Source organism: Bos javanicus, chromosome 13 (genome assembly GCF_032452875.1).
Source record: "Bos javanicus breed banteng chromosome 13, ARS-OSU_banteng_1.0, whole genome shotgun sequence".
NCBI classification, from domain to species: domain Eukaryota; kingdom Metazoa; phylum Chordata; class Mammalia; order Artiodactyla; family Bovidae; genus Bos; species Bos javanicus.
In genome coordinates, this window is record NC_083880.1 from 78536292 (window position 1) to 78559888 (window position 23597).

The 23597-nt window shown below is 59.2% G+C and overlaps 1 protein-coding gene across 3 annotated transcripts in view; it reads right to left on the reverse strand.

The window, feature by feature from the left end:
- Window positions 1–443: 443 nt before the first annotated feature.
- Window positions 444–23597, reverse strand: part of RIPOR3 (RIPOR family member 3) — a 71776-nt gene continuing 48622 nt past the window's right edge. For 2 of the 3 annotated variants that reach the window (XM_061437947.1, XM_061437949.1), the window contains exons 3-22: window positions 18939–19085; window positions 17304–17382; window positions 15538–15561; window positions 15179–15232; window positions 14461–14610; window positions 14240–14303; window positions 13849–13892; window positions 13546–13671; window positions 13318–13463; window positions 11678–11807; window positions 9666–10238; window positions 8233–8363; window positions 7315–7438; window positions 6677–6812; window positions 5881–6042; window positions 5082–5243; window positions 4414–4616; window positions 3159–3242; window positions 1289–1379; window positions 444–841 (exon numbers count right to left, since the gene is read on the reverse strand). In XM_061437947.1, the coding sequence (XP_061293931.1) occupies window positions 738–841; window positions 1289–1379; window positions 3159–3242; window positions 4414–4616; window positions 5082–5243; window positions 5881–6042; window positions 6677–6812; window positions 7315–7438; window positions 8233–8363; window positions 9666–10238; window positions 11678–11807; window positions 13318–13463; window positions 13546–13671; window positions 13849–13892; window positions 14240–14303; window positions 14461–14610; window positions 15179–15232; window positions 15538–15561; window positions 17304–17382; window positions 18939–19085 (2734 nt within the window). In that variant the 3' untranslated portion in view covers window positions 444–737. The remainder of the gene's footprint in view (window positions 842–1288; window positions 1380–3158; window positions 3243–4413; window positions 4617–5081; window positions 5244–5880; window positions 6043–6676; window positions 6813–7314; window positions 7439–8232; window positions 8364–9665; window positions 10239–11677; window positions 11808–13317; window positions 13464–13545; window positions 13672–13848; window positions 13893–14239; window positions 14304–14460; window positions 14611–15178; window positions 15233–15537; window positions 15562–17303; window positions 17383–18938; window positions 19086–23597) is intronic. The other variant, XM_061437950.1, reaches the window with a different exon arrangement.

Genomic DNA, 23597 nt, shown 5'->3' on the forward strand with positions numbered 1-23597 from the left:
TGGTGCTTCATTGCGCTCGGTCGTCACACTTGTGCGACCCCATGGACGGCAGCCCGCCAGGCTCCTCTGTCCATGGAATTCTCCAGGCAAGAACACTGGAGTCGGGTTGCCATCTCCTCCTCCCGGGGATGTTCCCGACCCAGGGATCAAACCCCGAGTCTCCCGCAGTGCAGGCAGATTCATTACCAGTGAGCCATCAGGGAAGCCCCTCTGTTCTGACTGGTGAAGGTCAAGGCAAAGGACACTCAGACTTCTCGGTGGAGGCCACGTCCTTGTTTACTCGTGTCGTAGAACCACAGATCAAGGTCCGTGGTTGGCAGGCCGCCGCCCGGCTCCACGGGCATCTGGGCTGTGTGTCTGGCTGAAGTGAACAGTGGACACCCTGGCTGGGCCCTCCCGCATGCCCCACGACCCACACCGCCGCCTTAGCAGGGTCAGCCAGCCGGCACTGACCGGCTCTGCAACCTGCGGAAAGTCAGGCAGATGCTCAAAGCCAAAGGCGGACCGGAGTGCAGCCCTCAAAGTGCCGTGCTTGCTCTGCCCCGGGACGGAAGTCCCACGTACGCCCCGGGGCTTCGTAACTGCCTGGACGGTCAGGAAGCAGCTTGGCCAGTTGATGCTTTTCGGGGAGCGCTCAGCCTGCCCCCCTGCCGCACCCTCCCAAAACCCTCCCTGTGTTGGGGCCAGGCTACAGCACAGACAGGGACGCCGGATGTGAGCCCATCAGCTGAGGCTTCTTAAAAGATTGTGATTTCAACATCTGCCTCCTGGCCAAAGGCCGCATCTCTCTGTTCTGAGCAGAGTCTGTCCATCTTCTCAAAAGCCAAGCGACCTTTCTCTCCTGAAATATCAAGGTTGTCTGTCAGGGGACTGTCCCCCCGCCTCGCTCTCATCTACTCTGGTGAGCCATGGTGGCCTCAGTGCTTCCAGACGCCCGGGCCTCCGGGGCCACTGGAGCCCGAGGGCCTGGCTCACGTGGACCCTATGACCCGCCCCTGTGTCCAGCACGGTCTGCCGAACCTTAGTCCCACCTTACATCTGGCCTTTGTCCCCACGGATCATAAACGGGGCAGGTTGAGACGTTAACAGAGCGCCTCTTGCCTCCTCAACCGTGAAGGAAACCTGCCCCCGCCAGGCATGGTGAAGTGGGTCGCTGGCGGTGCCCGTGCTGTGTGCGGGTTTGCATCTCTGGGGAGCTGACCGTGGCCTCCCCAGCACAACCTCTCCATGGACCCCGGCACCCCCCAGCCCCTGCCCGCAGTCGGGAGTACGGGACGCTGGACCTCACCAAATGACAGCGTGGTTTCCCGGGCGGCTGCACGCACGGCCTCCACATCAGACTGGCACAGGCTGGCAATCTGATCAATGCTTTCCACGCCCTGTTCGAGGTTGGGGGAAAGCAGACCCCTCAGGGGACATTTTAAGGAACAAGTGTCCGCTTTCATAAACCCCTGCACGACCAGCCCTAGCGTGGCTTCTGCGACCTCAGCCCCTTCCTTCTCTGAAGGCTTCCATGCTTCTCATGAGGCCTCGGGTTCACTGAAGTGCCCTTGGCAAACATCATCTTTTCCACCCTGACGCCTTCTGAAAGGCCCATGTTGGAATAAGACCTGCTTTCTTCTGAACCTTTCTACCTCCTCTGCCTTGCCCAACCCCACCCTCCAGGTCAGACCAGGAGAGGAGTGACCAGTGTCCTGGTCCAGGCACGGCTGCCCACCCGCTGACCTCCTGGCCACTCCCTGGTTATTTGATCATAACCAGATGGACCTCATAGAATTTCCTGTTGGTTCCTTCCAGAAATAATTTAGACTGTTCGGAGCATTTTTCATCTAGCAAAATGGCAATGAGTTTTTTAAAATAAGAGTTACAAATAGTAAAACCAGCACCCCCTCGTATCTGTATCTTTGCACAAATGAGTGTAAAGTGGTGTGTTGTCTCAAGAGTCTCAAAAGCATTTAGGGGCTTCCCTGGTGGTTCACTGGATAAGAATCCACCTGTCAATGCAGAGGACCTAGGTTCAATTCCTGGTCCGGGAGGATCCCACATGCTGCGGAGCAGCTCACCCCGTGGGCCACGGCCACTGAGCCAGCATGCTGCGACAGCCGAAGCCTGTGCGCCTAGAGCCTTTGCTCCACGAGAGGAGAAGCCCACGCTCTGCAACAAAGAGGAGCCCGCACTTGTCACAACTAGAGAAAGCCCGGGCACAGCCACAGAGACCCAGGGCAACCAAACATATGCTATTGTTTTTTATTTATATTTTGTGGCCCTGCGATAACACTGAGCGCTAAGTCTAACGTAAGGAAGTAATTCAGAACTCCATATAAATTTTAAAACTTTATGCACAGAGAGGGATAACGGGGGGAATTCCCTGTGGGTCGGTGGTCAGGGCTCCACACTTCCACTTAAGGGGGCACTGGTTCGAAACCTCGTTGGGGAACTAAAATCCCATGTGCCTCGAGGTGTGACCAAAAAAAAGGATGAGTAACTTGCATTTCTGCGTTTGACACTTTTTTCGTTTATTTTGGCTGTTTCGGCTCTTCGTTGCCGCACAGGCTTTTCTCCGGTTGCGACGAGCCGGGGCCGCTTTGGCTGTGGTGCTGGGCCTCTCGCTGCAATGACTTGTTGCGGAGTCTGGGCTCTGGAGCACGTGGACGTCTGCAGACGTGGCACGTGGGCTCGCTGGTGGGAGTCCAGGGCTCTAGAGCACAGCCTCGATAGTTACGGCGCACAGAATTGCTTGCTTCGAGGTATGTGGGATCTTCCCGGACCAGGGATCAAACCCCATGTCTCCTGCATTAGCAGGTGGATTCTTTGCTCCTGAGCCACCAGAGAAGCTCTACGCTGTTTTTCTACAAAATTGAGGTTATTCAACCATATAATCCAAGAGCACAGAAGTGAGTCTCTTGGGGCTACCTGCTTGCTCACACAGAGCCAGAGCGGACGTGCCCCAGGCCACTGCTGAGGGGCCTCTGCCCACAGGGCTGCTGGCAGAGCTGAGGCTGTTTCTCTACAGCCAGCTCTTTCCGGTGCTTTTCCACTGCAGTGATTTTTTTTTTTTTTTTTTTTGGTCCCAGTGGAATCATTTCGAAATGCACTAACTTCAGCATTAATCACAACCAGGATTCTCTCCATCACCAGCAAGGGCAGCTTAGACTCACCCGGAGATGTCTTAGCGCCACGCACGCAGCTTGCTGGAGTTTTGCATCATTTTCGGTCAGGGCGTTGGTGTAGAAGAGCAAGGCCTAGGAAATGAGGTGGCTGTGAACGGGGGGCTGGTGAGAGCATAACCCTTGGTACCACTCACCGCCCGCCTTCCGGTATGCTCACAGCCTGTGTACACAGCATGGAGTTGGAGGCTGTGGTACTCAGTTCATCTGCAAGCACTGGTCTTAGGACTTCCCTGGGGGTCCAGTGGCTACGACTCCACTCACAATGCGGGGAGCCTGGGTTCCATCCCCCATCAGGGAACTGGATGCCACATGCCACAGCTAAGACCCAGGGCAGCCAAATACATATTTTTTTGAAAACTCATCTAATGTTTACAAAATGCATTCTGAAACTACCATCTAGATAGAATGCGACATCAGAGAGACCCGCTGTCCACGGGGGACAGCAGAAGAACTGAACACAGGGAGCTTTGGTGAGGCCACCGGAAGGAAAAGCATCTCATCACTCCTTCCGGTCATAGCTCTGACCCCGCCCCATCGGTCACGTGACCATGGCCATGTCCATCCAGCTGGAAAATAAGCTGGTGCTTCCTTTGCAGTATTGCTTTAGGGGCTCATAGGAAGCAGGGGGGATGGGGGATGTGCCTGGCACTTGGGTGCACCCAAGACTATGGTAAGTATTGCCCAGTATTGTCCTTCTCCGACCCTGGTGGGCTGGTCCCCTAAATCTAGAATAGTCACAGGGCCAGGAACCCAAAAGGCGGAGGGGTCCCGTCTCTTGGTTTTTCTAGTGAACCAAACAACGAGCCAGCCAGCCACATTTGTTAGTCGAAAGTAAAGGAGGGCAACTGTCAGAATTCTGAAGAAGGAACGCCCTACACGCAGGTGACGTCTCAGAGACCGAATAGACAACGTGGCTGTAGAAACACTGAGCTGAGTGAGCTGGTACGCATGGGACACGCAGTCATGACAGCTTGGCAACCCCGGCCCCGCCCCCGGGACTGGGGCCGCCCGTGGTGAGGATGGCCACGCATGAGACTGTGGTCTTGTCGGGACCATGGCAACCCCGGCCCCGCCCCCGGGACTGGGGCTGCCCGTGGTGAGGATGGCCACGCATGAGACTGTGGTCTTGTCGGGACCATCTCACCAACGCAGCACCCCCATCACCCACCTTGCGCTTCTCCGAGATGAAGCCCACCTGCCCCCGGCTCACAGGCCCACAGAGGCCACTGGCAGCCCCACGCACCTTTTCCCGAAAGCTCTTGTTTCTGGCCGCGCCAGCCAGGCGGGCGCTGGCCGCTCTGCAGGCCCGGGGGGGTCCATCCAGCTGGAGCAGCGCCCAGGCCCTCAGCGTCTGTGGCAAGGGCTGGAGCTGGCCCAGCCGCTTCCCCTGCAGCTTCCTGACTGTCCTGGTCTGGGCCCTGCACTGCAGCTCCTCCGCGAGCGTTACTGGAAGAGACAGAAGGGGGCAGCTGGGGTCCCCCTCTGACTGCGGCTGGTCCAGGAAGCTGCAGGCTGAACATCAGCTATGGAGGAGCAAATCCCAAGACGCGTCCACCGAGGCCCCGCCCAAACCGGTCCCGAAGGGGCCTCCTGGAATCTCCAGGAAGGCGTTCTAGCTAGGGGTCAAATACACCCTGAAGATGAATCAACGCCAGTCCCTATTTCAGGGACTCGGGCCAGCCCAGCACACCCTCCTGTCCACTTGCGACCTCTGCTGTGCTTCGTACAACCTCCTGCCCTTGGAGCTCATTTCTATGTGGAGTCAACAGGCAATGTAATTAAATCTAGTTCTCAAAAGAACAGCTGGAGGGGAAAGGCATTCTGAAAAACTGGCTTCGCAGAGCTGAGACAGAGGGCTCCGCGATGGGCCGTCCCTAACATGGGGCGCCGGCCCGCCGCCCCAGCCCCTACCTTCCTTGGTGAGCTGGGCGAAGTGCTTCTCCAGGTCAGAGACGCTCTGCCTCCGCAGGTAGCTGTGAAACTGGAACCAGGTGATGGTCTGTTCCTCAGGGAGCCCGGCTCCAGGCAGCAGCCCGCCGCAGCTGACCACCTGCTCCAGGAGCCTGCGACAGGCTGGCGACACAGAGAGAGGGTGAGGGGGAGACGGGGGTCTCAACCCCTGGGCGACACCCCGGGAGCCCAGCCGGGTCGGTCTGGAGGCTCCGTGACGGCTGTGCACGGGATCTCTGGGGCAGCCCCCATTCCCACGAGGACACACTCCAGCTGAGGCCCCTCAGTCTGAATCCCAGCGGCAGGGTGGGTGGTTAGAACTGCTTGAGGTCCAGAGCCACTGCCCGGAGTACGCGTGCCACCTTTCAGTGGTCAACACAAAGATGCCACAGCTCTACGTTCCAGGGAAGAGTCCAGCCAAGATTCACGATGCTGCTGTCGAGCAGATAGGGTCCTGCCTACCTTCCCCGGGGGCCCTTCTCTAAGGTTCTGGTGGAAGCTATGCAATCAACCGGTCCCCAGAAGCACCAGCCCACGGATAGACGCAGGCCGCTCCCAGGGTTCACTGGCTCCGCCCTCCTCCCCCGGGAAGAGGAGGTGCTTTGTGGTCAAGTGAGCGACACCTCCCTTCGATGCCGCGGGGGCATCTGCAGCAGAGGCGGGCACGGAAGGGGCAAGAGGGAGGCCTGTGGTAGTGATGCTCCCGACCCCAGGGCTCCACGCAGCGTTGCCCAGGGAGCATGGGGAGGGGAGGGGCTACCTATCTCTAGCTGTCCCGGGTATTTCCCCCTGACTCTGTGCAGGAACGTCTTCTTGAGCTGGTCCAGCAGCGCCGTCCCCGGGCAGGACAGGGTGGCACCGGGCCCCGTGCAGCCCCTCCAGAGCTTCAGGCAGCCCTTCCTCCGCGTGGCCTGTGGGAGGACTGAAAGGCTGGGCTCAGAGAGCCGCCCGGCATGGGGGGAAGAGTGAGCAACGAGGAGGCCCAGGGGGTCCCTGCCCCTGGGACCCAAGGGCTCGGGGAGGGGGGCGCAGCCTGGCCTAAGGCAGGCCCCTTCCCCACCCGCAGGCGTCACCTGCAGAGACGAGCAGCTTTGGCCCTGAGCCTCATCTGGTAACCGCCTGCCGGCCCCACGACACCCCCAGGACTGCTGCTCCCAGTCTCCCCTGACGGACAAGGGCAGGTCCCACGGGGCTGGGGTCCCTGCCCCTGTTGGGCAGCATGCCGTGTGTGCCTTGAATGTGTGCTGGGGATTCCTTCATTGACACCTACCCGGGGGCCTCCCCATTATACAGATGGGGAAGCTGAGGCTTGGAGCAGCGACTCGTTTGCTCAGAGCAGTGACCCTCGTCCAGGGTCACCCGGCTGACCGAGGCTAGCTGGCCTCCCTTCCCGCCCCCACGGTGTGGGTCTGGTCCCAGCCCAGACACTCCCCACTCACGTCCCCTGGGTGCCATTGACTGACAAGTGTCTGGAAGGGAGAGGAGCCCCCCACCCATCACGGGCTTTCATCCTCATCACTTCCTGCCATTCACACGGCCGGAGAGCAGGTACTTACTCTCCTCAATGGACATCGCTTTGCTGACCTTCTCAAAGTCAAGCACGGAAAGCGTCTCTAGAACCTGCTTCTGCTGCGCAGCTTCTTCCAGAAGGCACTCCTGGACCATCCTCGACAGGTTAGGGGAGCCCAGTTTCTGGGAAGCAGCCCACGGTGTGCCAGGTTAGCCCAGAACATGCCCTCTGAGGTCAGCTACCATGCCCGTGACCCCCACCCGCCCTTTCCCCATCTGCCCCTTCCCCGTCCCTCCTATCCCCACGGTAGCGCCCTGTCGTCTGGGGATTCCTCCTCGCCAAAGCAGCTGAGAGGACAGGATGCAGGCTGGAGCTGCCAGGAGCCTGCCAGAGCATGAGGCCAACCAGCATAGGCAAGCAGAGCCGAGAGAGGGTGAGACCCAATCGTGATGTTGTTTGCAACCCTGGATCCAGCTGGACCTGAAGCCCACCTCTGGGCCTTTCAAGTCTGTGAACCAAATCATTTCCTTCTGAACCAGTTTGGATTGGAGCTCCAGCATCTGCCACCTAAAGAGACCACCACTGCCTTCGGTTTATGGCCTGGGCTGCCTGAGGACCACAGGACTATTTACCCCTCCCGTCTTGAATCTTCCACCCCGCCCCGCCCCCCAGGTCCTCGCCCACCTGCAGCAGCGCTGTGCAGACCTGGAGGTGAACCGTGAGCAGCACGTCGAGCTCTGGGGCGCCAGCCGTGAGCTCCCTGGACGGCGCTTTCAGCGGCGGTGTTGGAGGTGGGCTCTTGTCCTTTCTGAGTGGAAGTGAGAACTGGGTGACTGGTCCGTTAGCATTCAGCTGCCTCCAAGGGCAGAGGAAACCCTCCCTCCCTGGAGAGCTCTGATCACGGGGCCGACTCCAGGTCCCAGGAAGATGAAGGTAAACTGGGGAGAAAACTAAGAAACGGAGACGCGGCAAATGGGAGTGACAGCTCTCACAAAGCAGGGCTGGGAAGGCCGCCCCGCCCCGCCCACTTTCCGGGGCGTGCAGAAGCCTGGGGCTCAGACGAATCCCTAGCTCTGGGACTCTGGATGAGTCTGCCTCCCAGAGCCTCAGTTTACTCGTCCGGGAAGTGGGGGCAGGAACCCCAAGCTTGGGCCACCGGGGGGTTGAGTAAGACACCAGCGCACCCGGCACCGTGTCTGCTCCATGACGGGCTGAGCCCGAGCCCTGAGGGGGTGGACGTGGCACCCCCTCCCCAGGGGGTCCCGAGAGGTGGGGAGAAATGTAACCCATTCGTGTACTTCTGTGCTGCTGAGCTGTGGGTGCCCGCCATGCTCGTGGGGGCGGGGCTGCGAGATTGCTCCGCAGAGGTCTGAAGTTCTACTGCGTGTGCCGGCGTCGTTTTATAAGATTTAAAAAGAAAGCCCACTGCTCAGAGCAGACGCTCAAGGCTAGCTGAGTGATCCTTGTTTGCTCCGCTGGTCACATGCCAGGCAGGGCCAGGGCCATAATAAAGAAGACCAACACAGAGTCGGGGCTGAGGGGCCGGCAGGCCGCTGGGCCCGAGGCTGGACTCCAGGTCAGTGCTGGGAGGAGCGCACTCACCGCAGGCCCTGGGAGCCCCCAAACAGGGCCAGCTCGTGGGGGGCGATGTGGGCGTTGAGGAAGGAGAAGCTCTCCAGGATGCACTCCATCAGGCTCTCAGTGGATGCGTGCTCCCGGCGAGCTCTGCGGGGCTGCGGGCAGACGGACGGACCGACGGCCAGGCCTCAGGGGCGCCCGGGCCAGGGGGCATGTCCCCAGGGCCCTCCCCAAGTGGCCCTGCCACCCGGGGTGTGGGGCCTGAGGCGGACCGTTAACGTTTCCAAGAAAAACCAGAAACCTCGACTTTGTGGGGAGCCGCCCAGTTTTCAACTATCGACAACTAATTGTAAATTATTTTGTTAAGACAGCGTGGGTCAGGCCCAACAACCCGGGCCAAAGGCCACCAGGTGAGCCTCTGGATTGCAGATGTCTCCTCTCCCAGGGAAGCATGGAAGGGGAGGACTTTGGAGGCAGCCCTTGCCTGCGGGACGGGAAGGGTCAAGTCATCAAAGCCTCGCAGGGGCCGCTCCCCTGTGGCTGAGTCCCACAGAGTGCACGGGGCTGGCTCAGACCCCACGAGTCAGAACTGGGCTCCTGAAGGTTGACCCAGGGAGAACATCTTGAGCAACAAGACAAGAATAAGGCTGCTTGCAGATGTTTCCTCGCTTGATGGGGAAAAAGCATGTGCACATGTATGTGTGCACACACGCACAGGCGCGCACACACACACGGCCCGTTATTCACAGCAATCACGGCGCATAAAGTCACCGTGACCCCTGGGATTTGAAACTGAACCAGTCTGCTCGCACAGGAAATGCAGAGGCCATAAGCCTCGGGTCAACGCTTTTTATCTGCCTGTCAGCACAGAACCTTGTTGTCTGTGTCTGTGTGTGCGCGCGTGTGCTCAGTCGTGTTTGACTCTGTGACCCCAGGGGCTGTGGCCTGCCAGATTCCTCTGTCCATGGAATTTTCCAGGCAAGAATACTCGTGTGGGCTGCCGTTTCCTTCTCCAGGGAATCCTCCCGACCCAGGGATGGAACCCGCGTCTCTTGTGTCTCCTGTGCTGGCAGGCAGATCCTTTCCCACGGTGCCCCCTGGGGTGCCTGTGTCTGCTTAAAGGCGTCTCACTTAATAGACACACCGCTGACTTAACACCGAGCTCAAAGGCTGCTCAGCAAAGGCTGATCACTGACTTAACACCGAGCTCAAAGGCTGCTCAGCCAAGGCTGAACAAGACTTATCCAGCACACAGACTTCCTCCACAAGGTGCATCAGCAACACTGACCAGCATCTCGGCCCAGCCCTCGGGGGCTGTTTCAAACAGCAAAGTCACCAAACCTAAGTACTGTGTGGGCCAAAAGTTTATTTCAGTTTTTCCCTAACATGCCAGGCTCCCTGTCCCACTGCCAGTCAGGGCACCATCAGGGCGTGCCCCCCGCAGAGAGCCCACATACCTTCAGCCGGTCCCTGAAGGCAAGGATCTGGTACTCCAGCTCCCGGAGCTGCGGCAGGGCAGGGTCCACAGACCTCAGTAGGTCCAGCACCTCCTGCAGAGGCCTCTCGAGGGGCAGCCCGGGCCCACTAGCCGTGTCCTTGGGGTCTCCTTCGTCGGGGCCTCCCTGGCTCCCTGGGAGCGCGTCGTCGTGGAAGGGGGAGCCCCGTGACAGGTCGGGGGTTCCCACCCCCAAGTCTCTCCAGCCCGGCTGCTCCACGAACGAACCCTCCGCCAGGTGCAGCATGTCCGGCAGGAGGCCCAGGGGCGGGGGCTCCTCTTGGGCCTCCTCTTCGATGGAGGTATTGGGGCCCATGGCCGAGGGTAGGAAGCCCACGTCTGAAGTGGATGCCGATGTGCTGGTCTCCGTGTCTCGGGGGTCCTCGGAGCTGAAGGAGTCCATCTCGGGCAGCTCCTGACTGTGGCTCCGCAGGCCGGGGCCCCGAAGGTCGCCGTCAGACAGGCAGCTGAGGACAGAGGGGGCCCTCGGCCTGTCCAGCAGCAAGGCCTGCTGTGCCCGCGGCTGCAGGACAGACTGGAGACAGACAGACAGACAGGCCGGCCAGCCTCAGCAGCTGCCCTGGGGATCAGAGTCAGACCCCCGAGGGTGGCCCCAGACGTCTGCTCTGTATACCCACAGCCGCGGGATGACCGGGGTCCGCCAAGGCGCCTAGCACCCGGAAGCGCCGGTGAGAGCCAGGCCCCCCGTATCCCGCTCACTCACTCCTTTTCAGCCCCAGCTCCCGAGTCAGCTCGAAGTAAACCCTCACCACACCTCCCTGAGGGTGGCACACTTCTGCCCCCGGAGAAGCAAGGTGCGCGCGAGGAAGGATGGACGTGTGGGCATTTTAATCCAGGCCAGCATACACGAACTCTGACCCCCTCTGCTGTGCCCTCCCCCTCATCAACCAGACCAATGGCTGACGTTCCTACAGCACCACCTGTAACTGCCAGGCATTCCAGAGAGCATTCCTCATTTACAAAGTCACTTATTTAACCCTCACAAAGCCCCGAAGGGGCAGAGCTGTTAGTTTCATTTCTCCGATACAGAAACAGAAGTTCAGAGAGGTTGAGTGACTTGCTCAAGGTCACACGGCAGATGAAAGGCAGAGATAGACAGAATTTGGAGCCCAGGCCATCTGGCTTCAGAGTCCATGCTCTTGACCGTAAATGACTTTGTAAGCAAAGTACGCTGGGACCACCCCGGCTGGACAACCAGTTTCCTTTAAATGCACAAGCTGCCTGGCTCATCTAAAGCTGCCTTCCCCACCTAAGGTCCAGAGGAGGACGACAGGGTGGTCCCGCTCCGCATGCCTGGACCCTCCCTGGGCATCGACACACACAGGGTGACGTGTGTACCAGGTCGTTTACTGCCTGCTTGTTGGTAACAGCAAAAACTGAGCCTCAGTATCTTGTTAAGTGCAGTTTTTAGCCAAGTACGAGATGCTGCATGGCGCCAACATGACAGAGAAGGTCTCCAGGGTGTCACCAGGGCAAGGGCTGCTGAGGAACACAGGCTAGAGAGGCTGCATCTGCTCCCAGATGGCCCAGAGCCTCTCTGGAGGACCACGGAGGAAGCTGAGAAGAGTAGGGGCGCTAAGGAGGGGACCCAGGCCCCTGGAGGTCACAGGAAAGAGGTATCTATCTCACCACAAACGAAGTCAATCTATTACCTACTGGAAACACGTTCCAAGTGCGAAACAAACGAGCCCGAGGCTGTGGCCGGGGTGGCAGAACCATCTGGAGAACCCCACCCAGTCAAGGCCAGAACCGAGTCCAGAGGCCGCAGAACAGAGGGCAGGCAGTGAAAAAGAAAAGGTACCCCAAAACACCCCCAAACAAGGAAGGCTGAGCCCAAAGCTTGCTGCAGCTGGAGGTGCACGTGCTGACCATGTGCTGACCCCTGGGGAGTCACACCCCCCACCCCCAATCCCAGCCCGCCCACCACATCCCCACCCAGGGAGGCTCACTCACCAGGTAGTATCTCTCCCGGAAGCTGGGGGTGTTTGGGGGTGTCCAGTTGTACAAGGAGCCCTTCCTGCTGCCTATGGAGAACTTGCCCGGGGGGCTGGGTGACACCAGGAAGCTCTCGGTATCAAATGGGCTGGAGGAGAGCAGAGGCCAGGGTGTCATCGACGGCCGGAGGACATCGGACCACAGACAGGACCAGGGGACTTGAGACAGAGGCTCAGTGTGGGGGGGCGTGGACAGGCACAGTGGAGGGACTCCAGGTCCCCCCTCTGAAGCCTCCCGGAAACGTCTCAGATATCCATTGCCCCGAGGGTCCTTAGCCAAATGGGGAGGGGCAGCGATTGGCCCCTTTGGAGGGGCCGATGAATGACCCCCCTTTGGAGGCCCTTTGAGAAGCTCAGCAGAGCAGCAGCGGACACTCAGAGCTGCCATCTTCTGCGTAAACCACATCACCGCCCCCCACAGGTTCCTCCCGGGTCAGGGGGCTCCCGTCACAGTCCCGGGGGAAGGTACAGACCTGCGGGGGAAGCACGCGAAGCGACGCTCCAGCCAGGCCCTTGCCTGTCCTTGGAGCTGCCAGGGCTGGGTCAGCCCTCCCTGCCTCGTGGACACCGGCTTGCCTGTCTGCACGCTGGCCCTGCTCACAGCGTCTAGAGCCCAGCTCCGCCACGAGGGCCCACAGCCCAGGGGCCCTGCCTGGATGCCTGTCCTGCCCGCCCAGGGCACTTATGGGCCAGCCGGACGCCTGGGTCCTTGGACCTTCCCGACCTGGGGTTGCAGGGCGCTGCAGGGCCACCCCCTGCCCTGACCGCTTGAGCGGTGTGCTCACCCCCACTAGACAAATGCAGGCACTGAAGTGGGAGTGTCATTCCTCCAAGTCCACCCAGTTCACCCCCAGGGAGAAAAGACAGACTGGCCCCAACTGGTCAGAACGGGCACCAGAGTAGAGGAAGCGTGTGTCTGCCCCTCTGCTCCTGCAGCACCTGCTCTGGGGAGTCAGGAGAAGGGAATTTCCTCGAAACACAAGGTTTCATTTGGCGATTAAAAAAAAAAGATCTCTGCTACCAAAAACCAAAACCTGTGGAAACCACCAGGATGGGATACTCAGTGGAAAGCCCCACACTAGGCCGGGGTGCTTCCCACGAGCGTCCCCCATCCGTGGCAGTGGCCCAGGGGGACCGCAGGGTGACCGCTCACCCCTGTGCCTGGTGGGCGCGCTGGGGTCAGCAGGTAAGGAGATGGTGGGTGTAGGAAGGCAGAGGTGGGTTTCTCCTGGGAATCCAGCCCAGGAGGCTGCCATAAAGGGTCCTGGCCGGCCCCGGTCTTTAATAGCCACTAATTCAAAAGTGAAAAAAAAGAGAATTTAAACGCGGGGCGGGGGTCAGGCCGCAGCATGGACAGGGCTGCAGAAAGGGGTCTGGTCTGAGCCCCTGCTTGTCTAGGTGGCAGCCTGAGGGCGGGCCGCCCCGGGCGGATGCTGGGGTGAGGTCAGGCCACCAGGGGGAGCCGGAGAGGTCTCTCCGCGGTCCTGGATGGGGCGGGTTTGGGGCCGACCCCACTCTCCCTAGGCCCCTGCCCCCACCACCCCCGCCCACCCCCCACTCCTCCGGAGGGGCAGTGGGGAAGCGGCCGCCCGCACTCACTTCCACAGCACCTCCAGCTGCAGCTTGATGGTGCCCAGCTCTGTGATGTCCACCACGATGACCTGCGGCCGGGTGGTGAAGAAGTCGGTAATGTCGCAGGTCACCGCGCCCACCGCCAGCGAGCTCAGGCCGCGCAGCTCCGTCACCTGGGGGAGGGCGAAGCGGTGGGTGTGGGCGCCGCGCCCCCACTCCCTCCCGCTCCGCCCTCCGCCCCCCGGCCCCACCCACCTTGATCTCGAAGTTCTCGTGCAGGGTGGGGATGAAGGCCTTCTCCTCCTCGTCCCAGGTCTGGCTGTCGTCCGACTCGATGCGGCCCCGCAGCTTCCAGCGTTGGCGGCCCAGACGCAGGAGCACCTGTGCGCCAGGGCCGAGAAAGGAGCGGTCAGCCGCGCCCCCTTGCCACCCCGTGGGGGCCCTCCCTGCCAACTGGGGCGGGGGACAGGAACCCAGCGGAGACCCTGGTTCCCAGAAACCCCACTTCCGAAGGCCTGGCGGGGAGCCCTGAGGACGGATCCCAGAGGGCGGGCGTACCTCGTACTGGTCTCCAGGACAAAGACGTGCGTAGCCCACCAAGCCTGGAACACAGAGACGGGCTCGTCTCTCCGCTGTCCACTGTCCTTACCCCGTGGGTCACAGGCCCTCAAGCGGGGAGCCCCCCGCCACACTGGGGGTCATCAGCTTCGGGGGGATGGGCAGTGAGCTAAGCCATCAGGATGACAAGGGGCAGACCAGGGCCCTCACTTTCAACTCAGAGAGCGGGCGGGACTTGCCCGAGGTCACAAGTCACAGGAGTGGAAACCCGGGCTGGGCCTGGAACCCTGGGGTTCTGACCATCACCCCCCACCCTCAGCACAAGCCCCAGGTCCCGGAGAAGGCCCGAGGCTCCACCTAGACTGCCCCCACCCCAGCCCAGCCCTGTCACCTTTCATCCTGACGCGGAACTCGCCCAGGTGAACCTCCAGGGCCCCCTCGATAAGCCACATGTCCTGCAAAGCCCCACAGGAGGCGGCTCACCGCCTGCCCTGGGATGGACCACGGGGCAGGCACGGACCCTGCCAGACAGAGACCCCCCCACCCCCGGGGGCAGAGGCAGAGGCTGCCTCAGGGCCCCGTGAGCCCCCACACCGGCCCTCCGCCACCCACCTCGGCGCATTCCTGCAGGCTGCGGCCCAGCTCCTGCAGGCTCTCCCTGGAGGCGCGGCTGGGCGGGCGCCGGGAGAAGGCCCGCTGCATGCTGGAGGCGCCGTCGCGCAGGCGGCACTGGATGCAGTAGCCCTCATAGAGCTCGTCCACCTGCGGGCGCACGCACCGGGACTGTCTCCCCACCCAGCCCCTCAGGAGGCCACACCCCACGTCGTGCTGGCCCCGCCCCCAGCGCACGTGCGCCCTCGCGGGCAGGGACCGCGTCTGTCCCATGCACTCCGCATCCCCAGCACCTGGCAGCGGCTGGCGCACAGCTCAGGCACGATAAAAACTAGTGAGCGGGATGGGTGGATGCGGTTTTCAGCGGTCAAACAGGGAAGCTGCGTGTGTGATGTTCCGTCCACCCGCGGGGCTCCCAGGGAGCAGAGCGAGTTCATGGAGGGGTTTGCCCACATAAAGCTTGAGGGACTTGCTGTGTGACCTTGAGCCCGTCGCGTCCCTCTCTGGGCCTCTACAGCCCCGTCCGTACAACCGGGTGGTTGGACTCATCACTCGGCCCTCTAACCCCATCCCCTGATCCCCACCTCTGGGCTCAGCCCCCACGGTCTCTGCACCCCCTTGGCTTTCTGCAGCCACCTGGCACCCAGAGAGCCTTCCTCCACTGACGGCACAGAGGTCCCCCCCTCAAGCAGAGAGGCGCCCCCGAAACCAGGCTGACCTTGCTGATGTGAAACTCCATCTTCCGAATGTGCCTCTCCACTGAGCGTGTTTGCTTCTCCCAGAAGAAGAGAAGGTGCTTTAAAAGGAGCCTGGGCCACCCCCCACCCCAAGCCCACACCACTCTCCTGCAGGTCCTGACACAGAGCTGGGCTCGAAGTCAGGCCAGCCCCTCACTATCCCTAAGGAAGGCTCATGGCCGAGCCTCAGTTTCCCCATCTGTCAAGTGGGGAGGAAACCCAAGTATTCCTCCCATAGGATGGCTGGGGGATGGAAGACCCACGAAGACATTATTCCCATCCAGCCAAGCCTAGCCGCGGCCCGCCTTGCTTACCCCATGCGGAGAGAAGTTTCCCTCACCTTGTCCAGATCGTAATAGAAAGCCTGTTGGAGGGGGAGGTGTCAGGGCTCCAGCGTTCCTCCAAGACCCGTGAGCCTCCATCCCAGGGGCGCCCGAGCTCAGAGGACAAAAAGCCAGCGGCCGCTCCGTCCTCCGAGGCCTGCAGTCAGCAAGCTGCGGTCCAGGCCGGGCAGGAAGAATGAGCGAACACATGGGCTTTGGGGGAGCCAGCTAAGGCCTGACTCTACGTGCCAGCTGTGTGTCCCAGGCAAGCTTCTCTGCCTCTCTGAGCCTCCATCTCCTTTTGAAAGAGGAGGCACCATCGCGCCTACCCCACAGTGTTGTTAGGACGGTGCAAACTCAACGAGAGGGGAACCACTGTGATTTGCTTATTTAAGGGGCGACGTCAGCCACGACCAGAGACTCGGAAGAGGCAGCCGGCAGCACCAGGAGTTCAGATGGAAGGAGACTGGGCCATCCTCGCCAGGCGCCATGGTACAGCCAGTGAAAAGAATCTATTGTCAGGGTGAGGGGCTCTCTGTGCAAAGGGCCAGAGAGTAAATAGCGCAGCTTGGGCCTGCCACATGGTTCCTGCCTCTGGAGCGTGAAAAGCAGCCACAAACAGTATGCCCACGATGGGTGTGCCTGTGATCACGTAAGTTATTTCCAAAACAGGCCCTGCCTTGCCCGCGTGGGTTAGGGTCACTATATCTGAGCCTGGACAAATTTCCACAAAGTTGGCGACCACCAACGAAAAGAAGTAAGACGGGAGAGTTTGCAGGTTGTGACTTCACTTTGTAAGGTGACCCTTACAGATCCCTCTATATATATACACAGTCTGCGTACTTGCAGTAAGGTGGCGAGGGAGGAAAATATGGAAAGATAAATACTAGATGATCCTCAAGGGTTAAACAGGATGGGACAGAGAAGATCGGGGAGGGGGGTCAGTCAAGCAAGAGGGAAAAGATGGTTGACCACCCCCGAGAGGGGCGTCTGCTTTCCTAGGTGTGCATCTGTGACATCGTATATGTGGGATTATGAGATGAAAACCCTATGTAAGAAATTAAGAAATGGGGAAGTTCCCAAGGCTTTGGAAAGAACAGTAACTGTACAGCAATTTCTCAGAGACTGGGAACCCGGCCCCACGTGCTTCATCCCTCTGGGTGGCCCCTTCGTGGCCTCAGTGTACCCACCTATGAAATGGGAGCAGCTAAAACATACAGACCTCTACATAAGCCTTGCCTTCCTCAGAGTTACTTCTAGAAGGGAAAGACAGAGACAGCTGAACAGCCGCAGCTGTTGGAGAGGGAGGTGTGACAAGTGCAGCCAGATAGAGACGAGGGGGCCGAGAGGGACTCCCCAGGACTGGAAAAAACCTGAGTGCTGGAGAGACACAGGTCCCCCGTGGGGGGGGGTCCTGGAAATGCCAGCAGATAAATGACAAGACAGCCAGTTCCATTTAAATTTCAAATGAACGATGGATAAAGTTTCTTTTTTAGTGTAACTATGTCCTGAAGATGGCAGGGGACATACTTACACTGAAAAATGATTTGTTATTTATCTGAAAATCAAATTTAACGGGGCATCGTATTTTTTTTGGTTTGTTTTTGGTATTGGGCTTTTCTGGAGTTTTGTTTTTTGTTTTGGGTCCAAGTGAGGTTCATTCATTAAAAATAAAGCCTACTCCGTCGGCCTCTGCATTCCCAAGACTGAGGTTCACACCCACGAGGCAGGCAAGGGGGTGAACCCGGGCACTCGGCTGGGAGGGGCTGGGGAGGGGTCTCACCAGCCTGGAATTCCTGCGAGTGTCCTTGTGGCGTCCCGTCAGGTAATCCAGCTCGGCCTGCTGGGCGCATAGATGCTCCCTGCGGGGAGGGCGAGGGAGAGGAGTTTGGGAAGGAGAAGAGGAAGGAACGAAATGGGCAGGGGCGCGGTGCTCCACAGAGGAGGCAGCCACGGCCGGGCCTGGGGAGAAGCGGGGTGCTCAGCAGGCTCAAGGGTCAGAGGGCAGAGCCAGACCCCCCGCCGAGAACCCGGTCCCCCGCCCGCTCTGCCTCCGCATCCCACACACTGTGTGCCCTGCACTATGCCAAGCGGGAATTCCCCAAACAGCCCTGCCAACAGGAGGGAGCTGCTGTTATTATACCCATTTTAGAGATGGGCAAACTGACTCGGAAGCCACCCAGTACAGGGTCCACAAGGCAGGGAAGAGTCTGAACCCAGATCTGAAAACAGGTGATGGCTTCCAGAGGCCAATATCCTCCCCCCAGCCATGGGAGCTGTGGGGGGCAGGGAGGGGGGAGTACACGCCTTCCTCACAGACAAAGGCTGGCTGTCTTGCTGTCTGGATGGCCGGGACCAGAATGGGTCTTAGCAAACCCCTATTTTGGAAAACACAGAAAAAGCCGTGGGTCCGAGGGAGACTTTTCACATTGTGTTTTGCAGCCAATGAGACTCTTGAGAGTCCCTTGGACTGCAAGGAGACCAAACCAGCCCATCCTAAAGGAAATCAGCCCTGAATATTCACTGGAAGGACTGATGCTGAGGCTGAAGCTCCAATACTTTGGCCACCTGATGCGAAGAACTGACTCATTTGAAAAGACTCTGAGGCTGGGAAAGACTGAAGGCAGAAGGAAAAGGCGTCGACAGAGATGAGATGGTTGGATGGCATCACCGACTCAATGGACATGAGTTTGAGCAAACTCCAGGAGATGGTGATGGACAGGGAGGCCTGGCGTGCTGCAGGCCCTGGGGTCGCAAAGAGTCAGACACGACTGAGCGGCTGAACTGAACTGAACTCTGCAGCTGGCACTTGATAAGCCTCCAATAAAAATATGGGGAATAAGTGACTGACTCCTCTGTCTGAGCCTCTGCTCAGTCAATCAGTCATTCTCTCCTTCACTCAAGCCCAGCCGCCCTGGCCCTGACCTCCGGCTCCTCTGCAAGCTCCTACCACAGGGCCTTTGCATGTGCTTTCCCTCTGCCCAGGATGTTTGTCCCCCAGAGGCCAGCGTCATGGGTCCTTCTCAGAAACAGCCAGGACATCCTCAGGGAGGCCTCCGGACCACCCTGTGTGCAGGCCCCCCAGGTGCTGCCTCTCCATCACGCCCACTCCTCACTGCCCTCAGGGTGCATGGAAGTTACGTGTTGACCACATTACTCCTTTATGGCCATCGGCCCTGCCCGCCGTGGGTGTTCTCCATGGCAACAGGGCCCCTGCCATTATTCCCTCATCCCGGCGCCCAAGGAAGGGGCCGAGCATGTGGCTGCACCCAGGACATGCTTGTTGACTAAACGGATAACCAGGAGCTCACTCTGTGGCCGCGCACAGACAAGACCCACCCCCGATGCCTAGGGAGAGGCAGAGAGGAGCGAGCGGACGAGGTCAAAGGATGCAACGGGCAGCACGCTGCCTCCTTACTTGAGCCCCCTCTTCAGCGCTTCGAAGATCTTCTTCACTTGCTGGGGCTTGGGGTCTGAACAGACGCACCCCTTCCTCAGCGTGCTGTATGTCTTGGAGGATTTCGCAGGCATCCGAGATCTCACTGAGTTCCTGTGGACGGACTTTCTGTGAGAAGGATGGGGGGGATCAGGGTGGGGGTCTGGGCATGGCCCTTCTCGGGGACAAGCCCTTCGGGAATGGTGGCCAGAGCCCCAGGCAGTCAGGAGACCTCGCCGAGTCCTGCCTCCAAGCTGCATGGTCTCAAGAAGGTTGTCAAGACTCCCTGGGACTCAGCTTCCTCATCTGCAAAATGAGCGCTTGAATTTGAAGATGAACCTGATATGAGAAATTAGCCTAGAGTGAGCAATACAATCCAGCAGCCTGAATGCCAATGCTGTCTGTCTGTGTGCGCTCTTCAGCAAGCTCTGTGCAGGCGAAGCAGCATGAAGACCAAACCGTAGTCCAGTGGCGTTCCCAGGCCGGGCACCTGTTGGCTTTGGCGGCCCAGCATCCACCCCCCTCCCTCTGTTAACAGCGCCTCAGTTTTCCTCTGGGGTGTCTCCCCAGCCCTGCTCTTTATTCATGTAGTCTGGCGAGAGCTGGAGTGACAAATTGCCACACGCATGAACACGCACACACATGCATCCACAGGCATTCTGAGGCAAACCGCTGTCCCAAGCCTGGACTAGCCAACACATCCCTCCCCCTGAAAGAGAACTTCTCCCCCTTCCTGGGCTTTCTCGGTGTGCTGAGCAGCAGGCTCCAGCCCCGTGCACTGGGACCCACTCAGGGGACCGCTGAGCAACAAGAGCTGGGAGAGGCCGCCCCTGGAGCAGACCATCCACCGGCTCCACGCGCTCAGGAGAAGGAGGGAGGAGCAACTGGTCTCATCTAAGACTCTATATCTTGGGAGGTTTCTGTGTCAAAGCAACTTCACTTCTACACTAATACACTACCCGAGCCTCAGTTTTTTTCATCTGTAAAATGGGGAATACAGCAGAACCTGAATCAGAGGGTAATGCTAAGAATTCTCCCAGATACCAAGTCAAAGGTTTGGCAGGGTGGGGTCAGTTAGTAGGTGCTTAATAAATGTCCATTACTGTTAAAGTAATGGTATCCTATCTGTATCCTTCCCTGTAACACAGCCTGGAAGACAGCAGGGGCTCAGTAAATACTGAACTAAGCTGAACAAGGGAAATGCCACATGTCAAGGGCCCTTGGCTGGACCCTGAAGGAAGAGCAGGAACACAGGTACCTCCACCCCCAAGAAGGGTGTTCCAGGTGAGCGGACAGACTGAGCAAGGGTGGAGAGGAGCCGGCGGAGTCGTGTGTGATGGGGGCGGTGGTCCCGCAGGGCGAGGCTTGACTGAAGCAGAGGCGGGAAGATGCTGGGAGGTGCTGCATCTTGGGCCCTACCTGCCTTGGGGACCCCGGGACGGGTGTGGGGAGGAGAACGTCAGGTCCTAGCAAAGTTCCAGCTTCAAAGACCTTAACAGTGACAACTAAGATTTCCACAGAGCAGAGAAAATGAAGCCCTAGCCCGCAGCTCCTGGGCCGCTGGATTCACCGACACCATCCCCCCGACGGCCCAGGGAGCCGAGTGATAAGACGCAGCAGAAGGGTACACGCTGAGCATCCGCTGTTGCCCGGCGCTTGCTAAAGGCTTTGAATAAATAGTGACGTGCACAGCCACCCTAAGTGGGGCTTTCTCTGAGCCAGGCACCTTGATGGGAGCCAAGGGGCCAGAGGCCTAATCTTGGAGGCTCAAGGTCCTCAGAGAATGGGGTCGGGACTCGGGGTCCGGAAAGTAGGCAGGAGGCCAGCAGGACAGAGCTCCAGCTCCTTCACCAGGCCTGGGAGCAGGCCACTGGGCCACCAATGAGCCGTGGTCCCCGCAAGGGCTGGCAGGGTGCTGGGCTGCCTTTCCAGTCTAGTCAGGACGCTGCCTGCTCCATGGACGGTCACAGAGACCTGCGGTCGACTCAGGAGCGCTGTCCTGCCCCCCTGCTGACGGGGACCAAGCCCCGAGCCCCGTGCTTCCCCAGCGTGGATGCCACATCACAAACCAGCGTGCCAGAGATTCAGATCCAAGCCTTGCCCAGGCATGCTGAGAACTCCGTCCCAAGGATGGTGTGGGAAAGAAGGATCTGGAACCCCACCCTGGAAACCTCGGGGCCTCGCCAAGCTAGAAACTCATATCATCTCTTGGGACACAGCTCCTGGTCAGCTGCCCATGTCCAAATCCTAACCCCAGAGATCACGGGTACTTAATCTGCTGGAGCCTCAGTTTTGCCATCTGTAAAAGAGGGATGATGAGAAGGCACGTCCCACAGAGTTGTCATGAGATAGTCATTCACTCAGGAAATATTTACTGAGCTCCTATTACGCACAGATGCCATGCCAGGAGCCGGGACTAGCACAGTGACCAAAACAGTGACAAAACCTCCACCCTGTGAGCTGCCCTGCCATCTGTAAAATGAGGACCAGAGGAAGGGTTGCTGTGAGAGTGAGTAAATGTAAAGAGATTCAAGCAGCTCCCAGGAAGGAGTAAGTGCTATATATATGCTGGAGTTAATACGGTGATTTTTTAAAGTGCATACATCATTTATATCATACAGCAACTATTTATTTTCGTTGTTTAGTTGCTAGGTCATGTCTTAGCACGACTTAGCCCAGCGGACTCTTTTGCCTCCAGGCTCCTCTGTCCATGGGATTTCCCAGGCAAGAACACTGGAGTGGGTTGCCATTTCCTGCTGCAGAAGGTCCTTCCGACCCAGGGATGGAACCTGCGTCTCCTGCATTGGCAGGGGATTCTTTATCATTGAGCCACCTGGAAAGCCCACAACAACTATACTCCAATTGAAAAGTTATAATCGGATAGTACCTAGAGCCCAGAAAAAACAAAGGCCGGATAATGAATTTCAATAGGTTGACCAGGGAAGGCTCCTCCATTCAGGCCGTGCTTGACCAGGTAACGTGCATGGAGCCCTGGCATAAGCCTGTCACATCAGTAGCGCTCACCCCTGCACCTGCTGTCGCTGTTATCCACACACTGTACGTCCAGTGACACTTTGCACAGCCCAGGAAGGGGCTCTGTGCCTCGCTCTCCCACCCTCCCGGACGCCCTGTCACCCACCTCTTAGCACACAGCCTCCGCAAAGTTGGCATCTCCAGGCCGGCAGGGACAGGCAGGATTGTAGCCTCGAGAGAAGCAGGTTTCAGACAGGCTAGGGCCCCCGGCGGAAGAAGGCAATAGCAACCCACTCCAGTACGCTTGCCTGGAGAATCCCAGGGACAGAGGAGCCTGTTGGGCTGCCGTCTATGGGGTCGCACAGAGTCGGACACGACTGACGAGACTTAGCAGCAGCAGCAGGGCCCCCAGCAGGTGGGTAGGGAGGCAGGTGCAGTGGGCACGCCACTAGGAGGTGGGGCTGCAGGAGCCCCGCTCACCTGCCAGCTCCCGGGGCCCCACGGTCCCCAGCGGGTGCGCACCCTGGCCAGCCCCACTTCCATCTACCTGGAGGCTTCCCTGCCCTTGGTCTCCAGCTGTGCCTGAAAGCACGGTCTCCCGGGGAAGCTCTGTGCCCTGTGCGCCTGTCTGAGGTCCCACGGAGCAGGTGTGGCGGCCACTCGGAGCCGGCGTGGTGGCCACTCCAGGGTCAGCAATGCAGCCTCCGGATGGTGAAATCAGGTTGCATGTCTGGCCCAGTGTCACAACCGCCAGGGCAGGGAGCACCCTCCAGGGGCGGATGTTACACTAGGACTCAGTAAATATTAAACACCCTCGGCATGCCAGACAAGCTTCCAGATGGGCACGTGCGACCCACTGGACCCATCCCTCACAGGAGGCTGCCAAGCCGGTCGGTCTGCCCGGGGTCGTTGAGAAACATTGGCGGCCCCGGGTGCATGACAGCCGCAGGTGCGGGATCCGGAGGCGGGCGGGGCTGGCGATGGGGCAGTAAATAATAGTATCGACCGGACGTGTTTCGGGTGAAGACTCAGAGTTCGCTGCAAGCTCACCTTTCCTCCTGTGTCGGTGGTTCAATGCCCGGGATGAGGACAGACACCCACACACCTGCCACGGTCGGGTCTGCTCTGGGGGCTCCCTGGGTGCCAGCACGTGCCTCCTGACATCTCTGAGCTCTAGCCCCCATCTGTCCTTTCTCTAGTCTCCTCTCCTTGGAAATCAAGGGCTGATGCTTAGTTTTCACACTGACATTTCCCAGGCATGTCAGCGGAGGAATTCCCAAGGCGAAGGGGACATCGCAGCAGATCCTGGCTCGGGAGTGTCCCTGCGCCACAGCCTGGGGGAGGGGAGACCTGGCTGAGGAACGGCAGGAAGGGGTTAAGAGCAGCCCTGCCTGTCAATCAGGGCAGAAAGTGTCAAGACCTGGCCTTCTTCTTCACCTCCCCACCTTAGTATATATGCCTTATGTTATAATATATTATTATGTATCAATATTTATTACACATGGCCTGGTTATATTAATAACAGTCCTTCATGCCTTAGTGGAAAATTTCCAGATTACTTCCCCAAGTAAATTCTTTGATTATGCAATTAAAAAGAAAAAATGTCCAGAGTCAAAGGGTGCCAGAGCAGGAATGTGGGCTGGGGACACCTAAGTGGAGCCCGGCTCT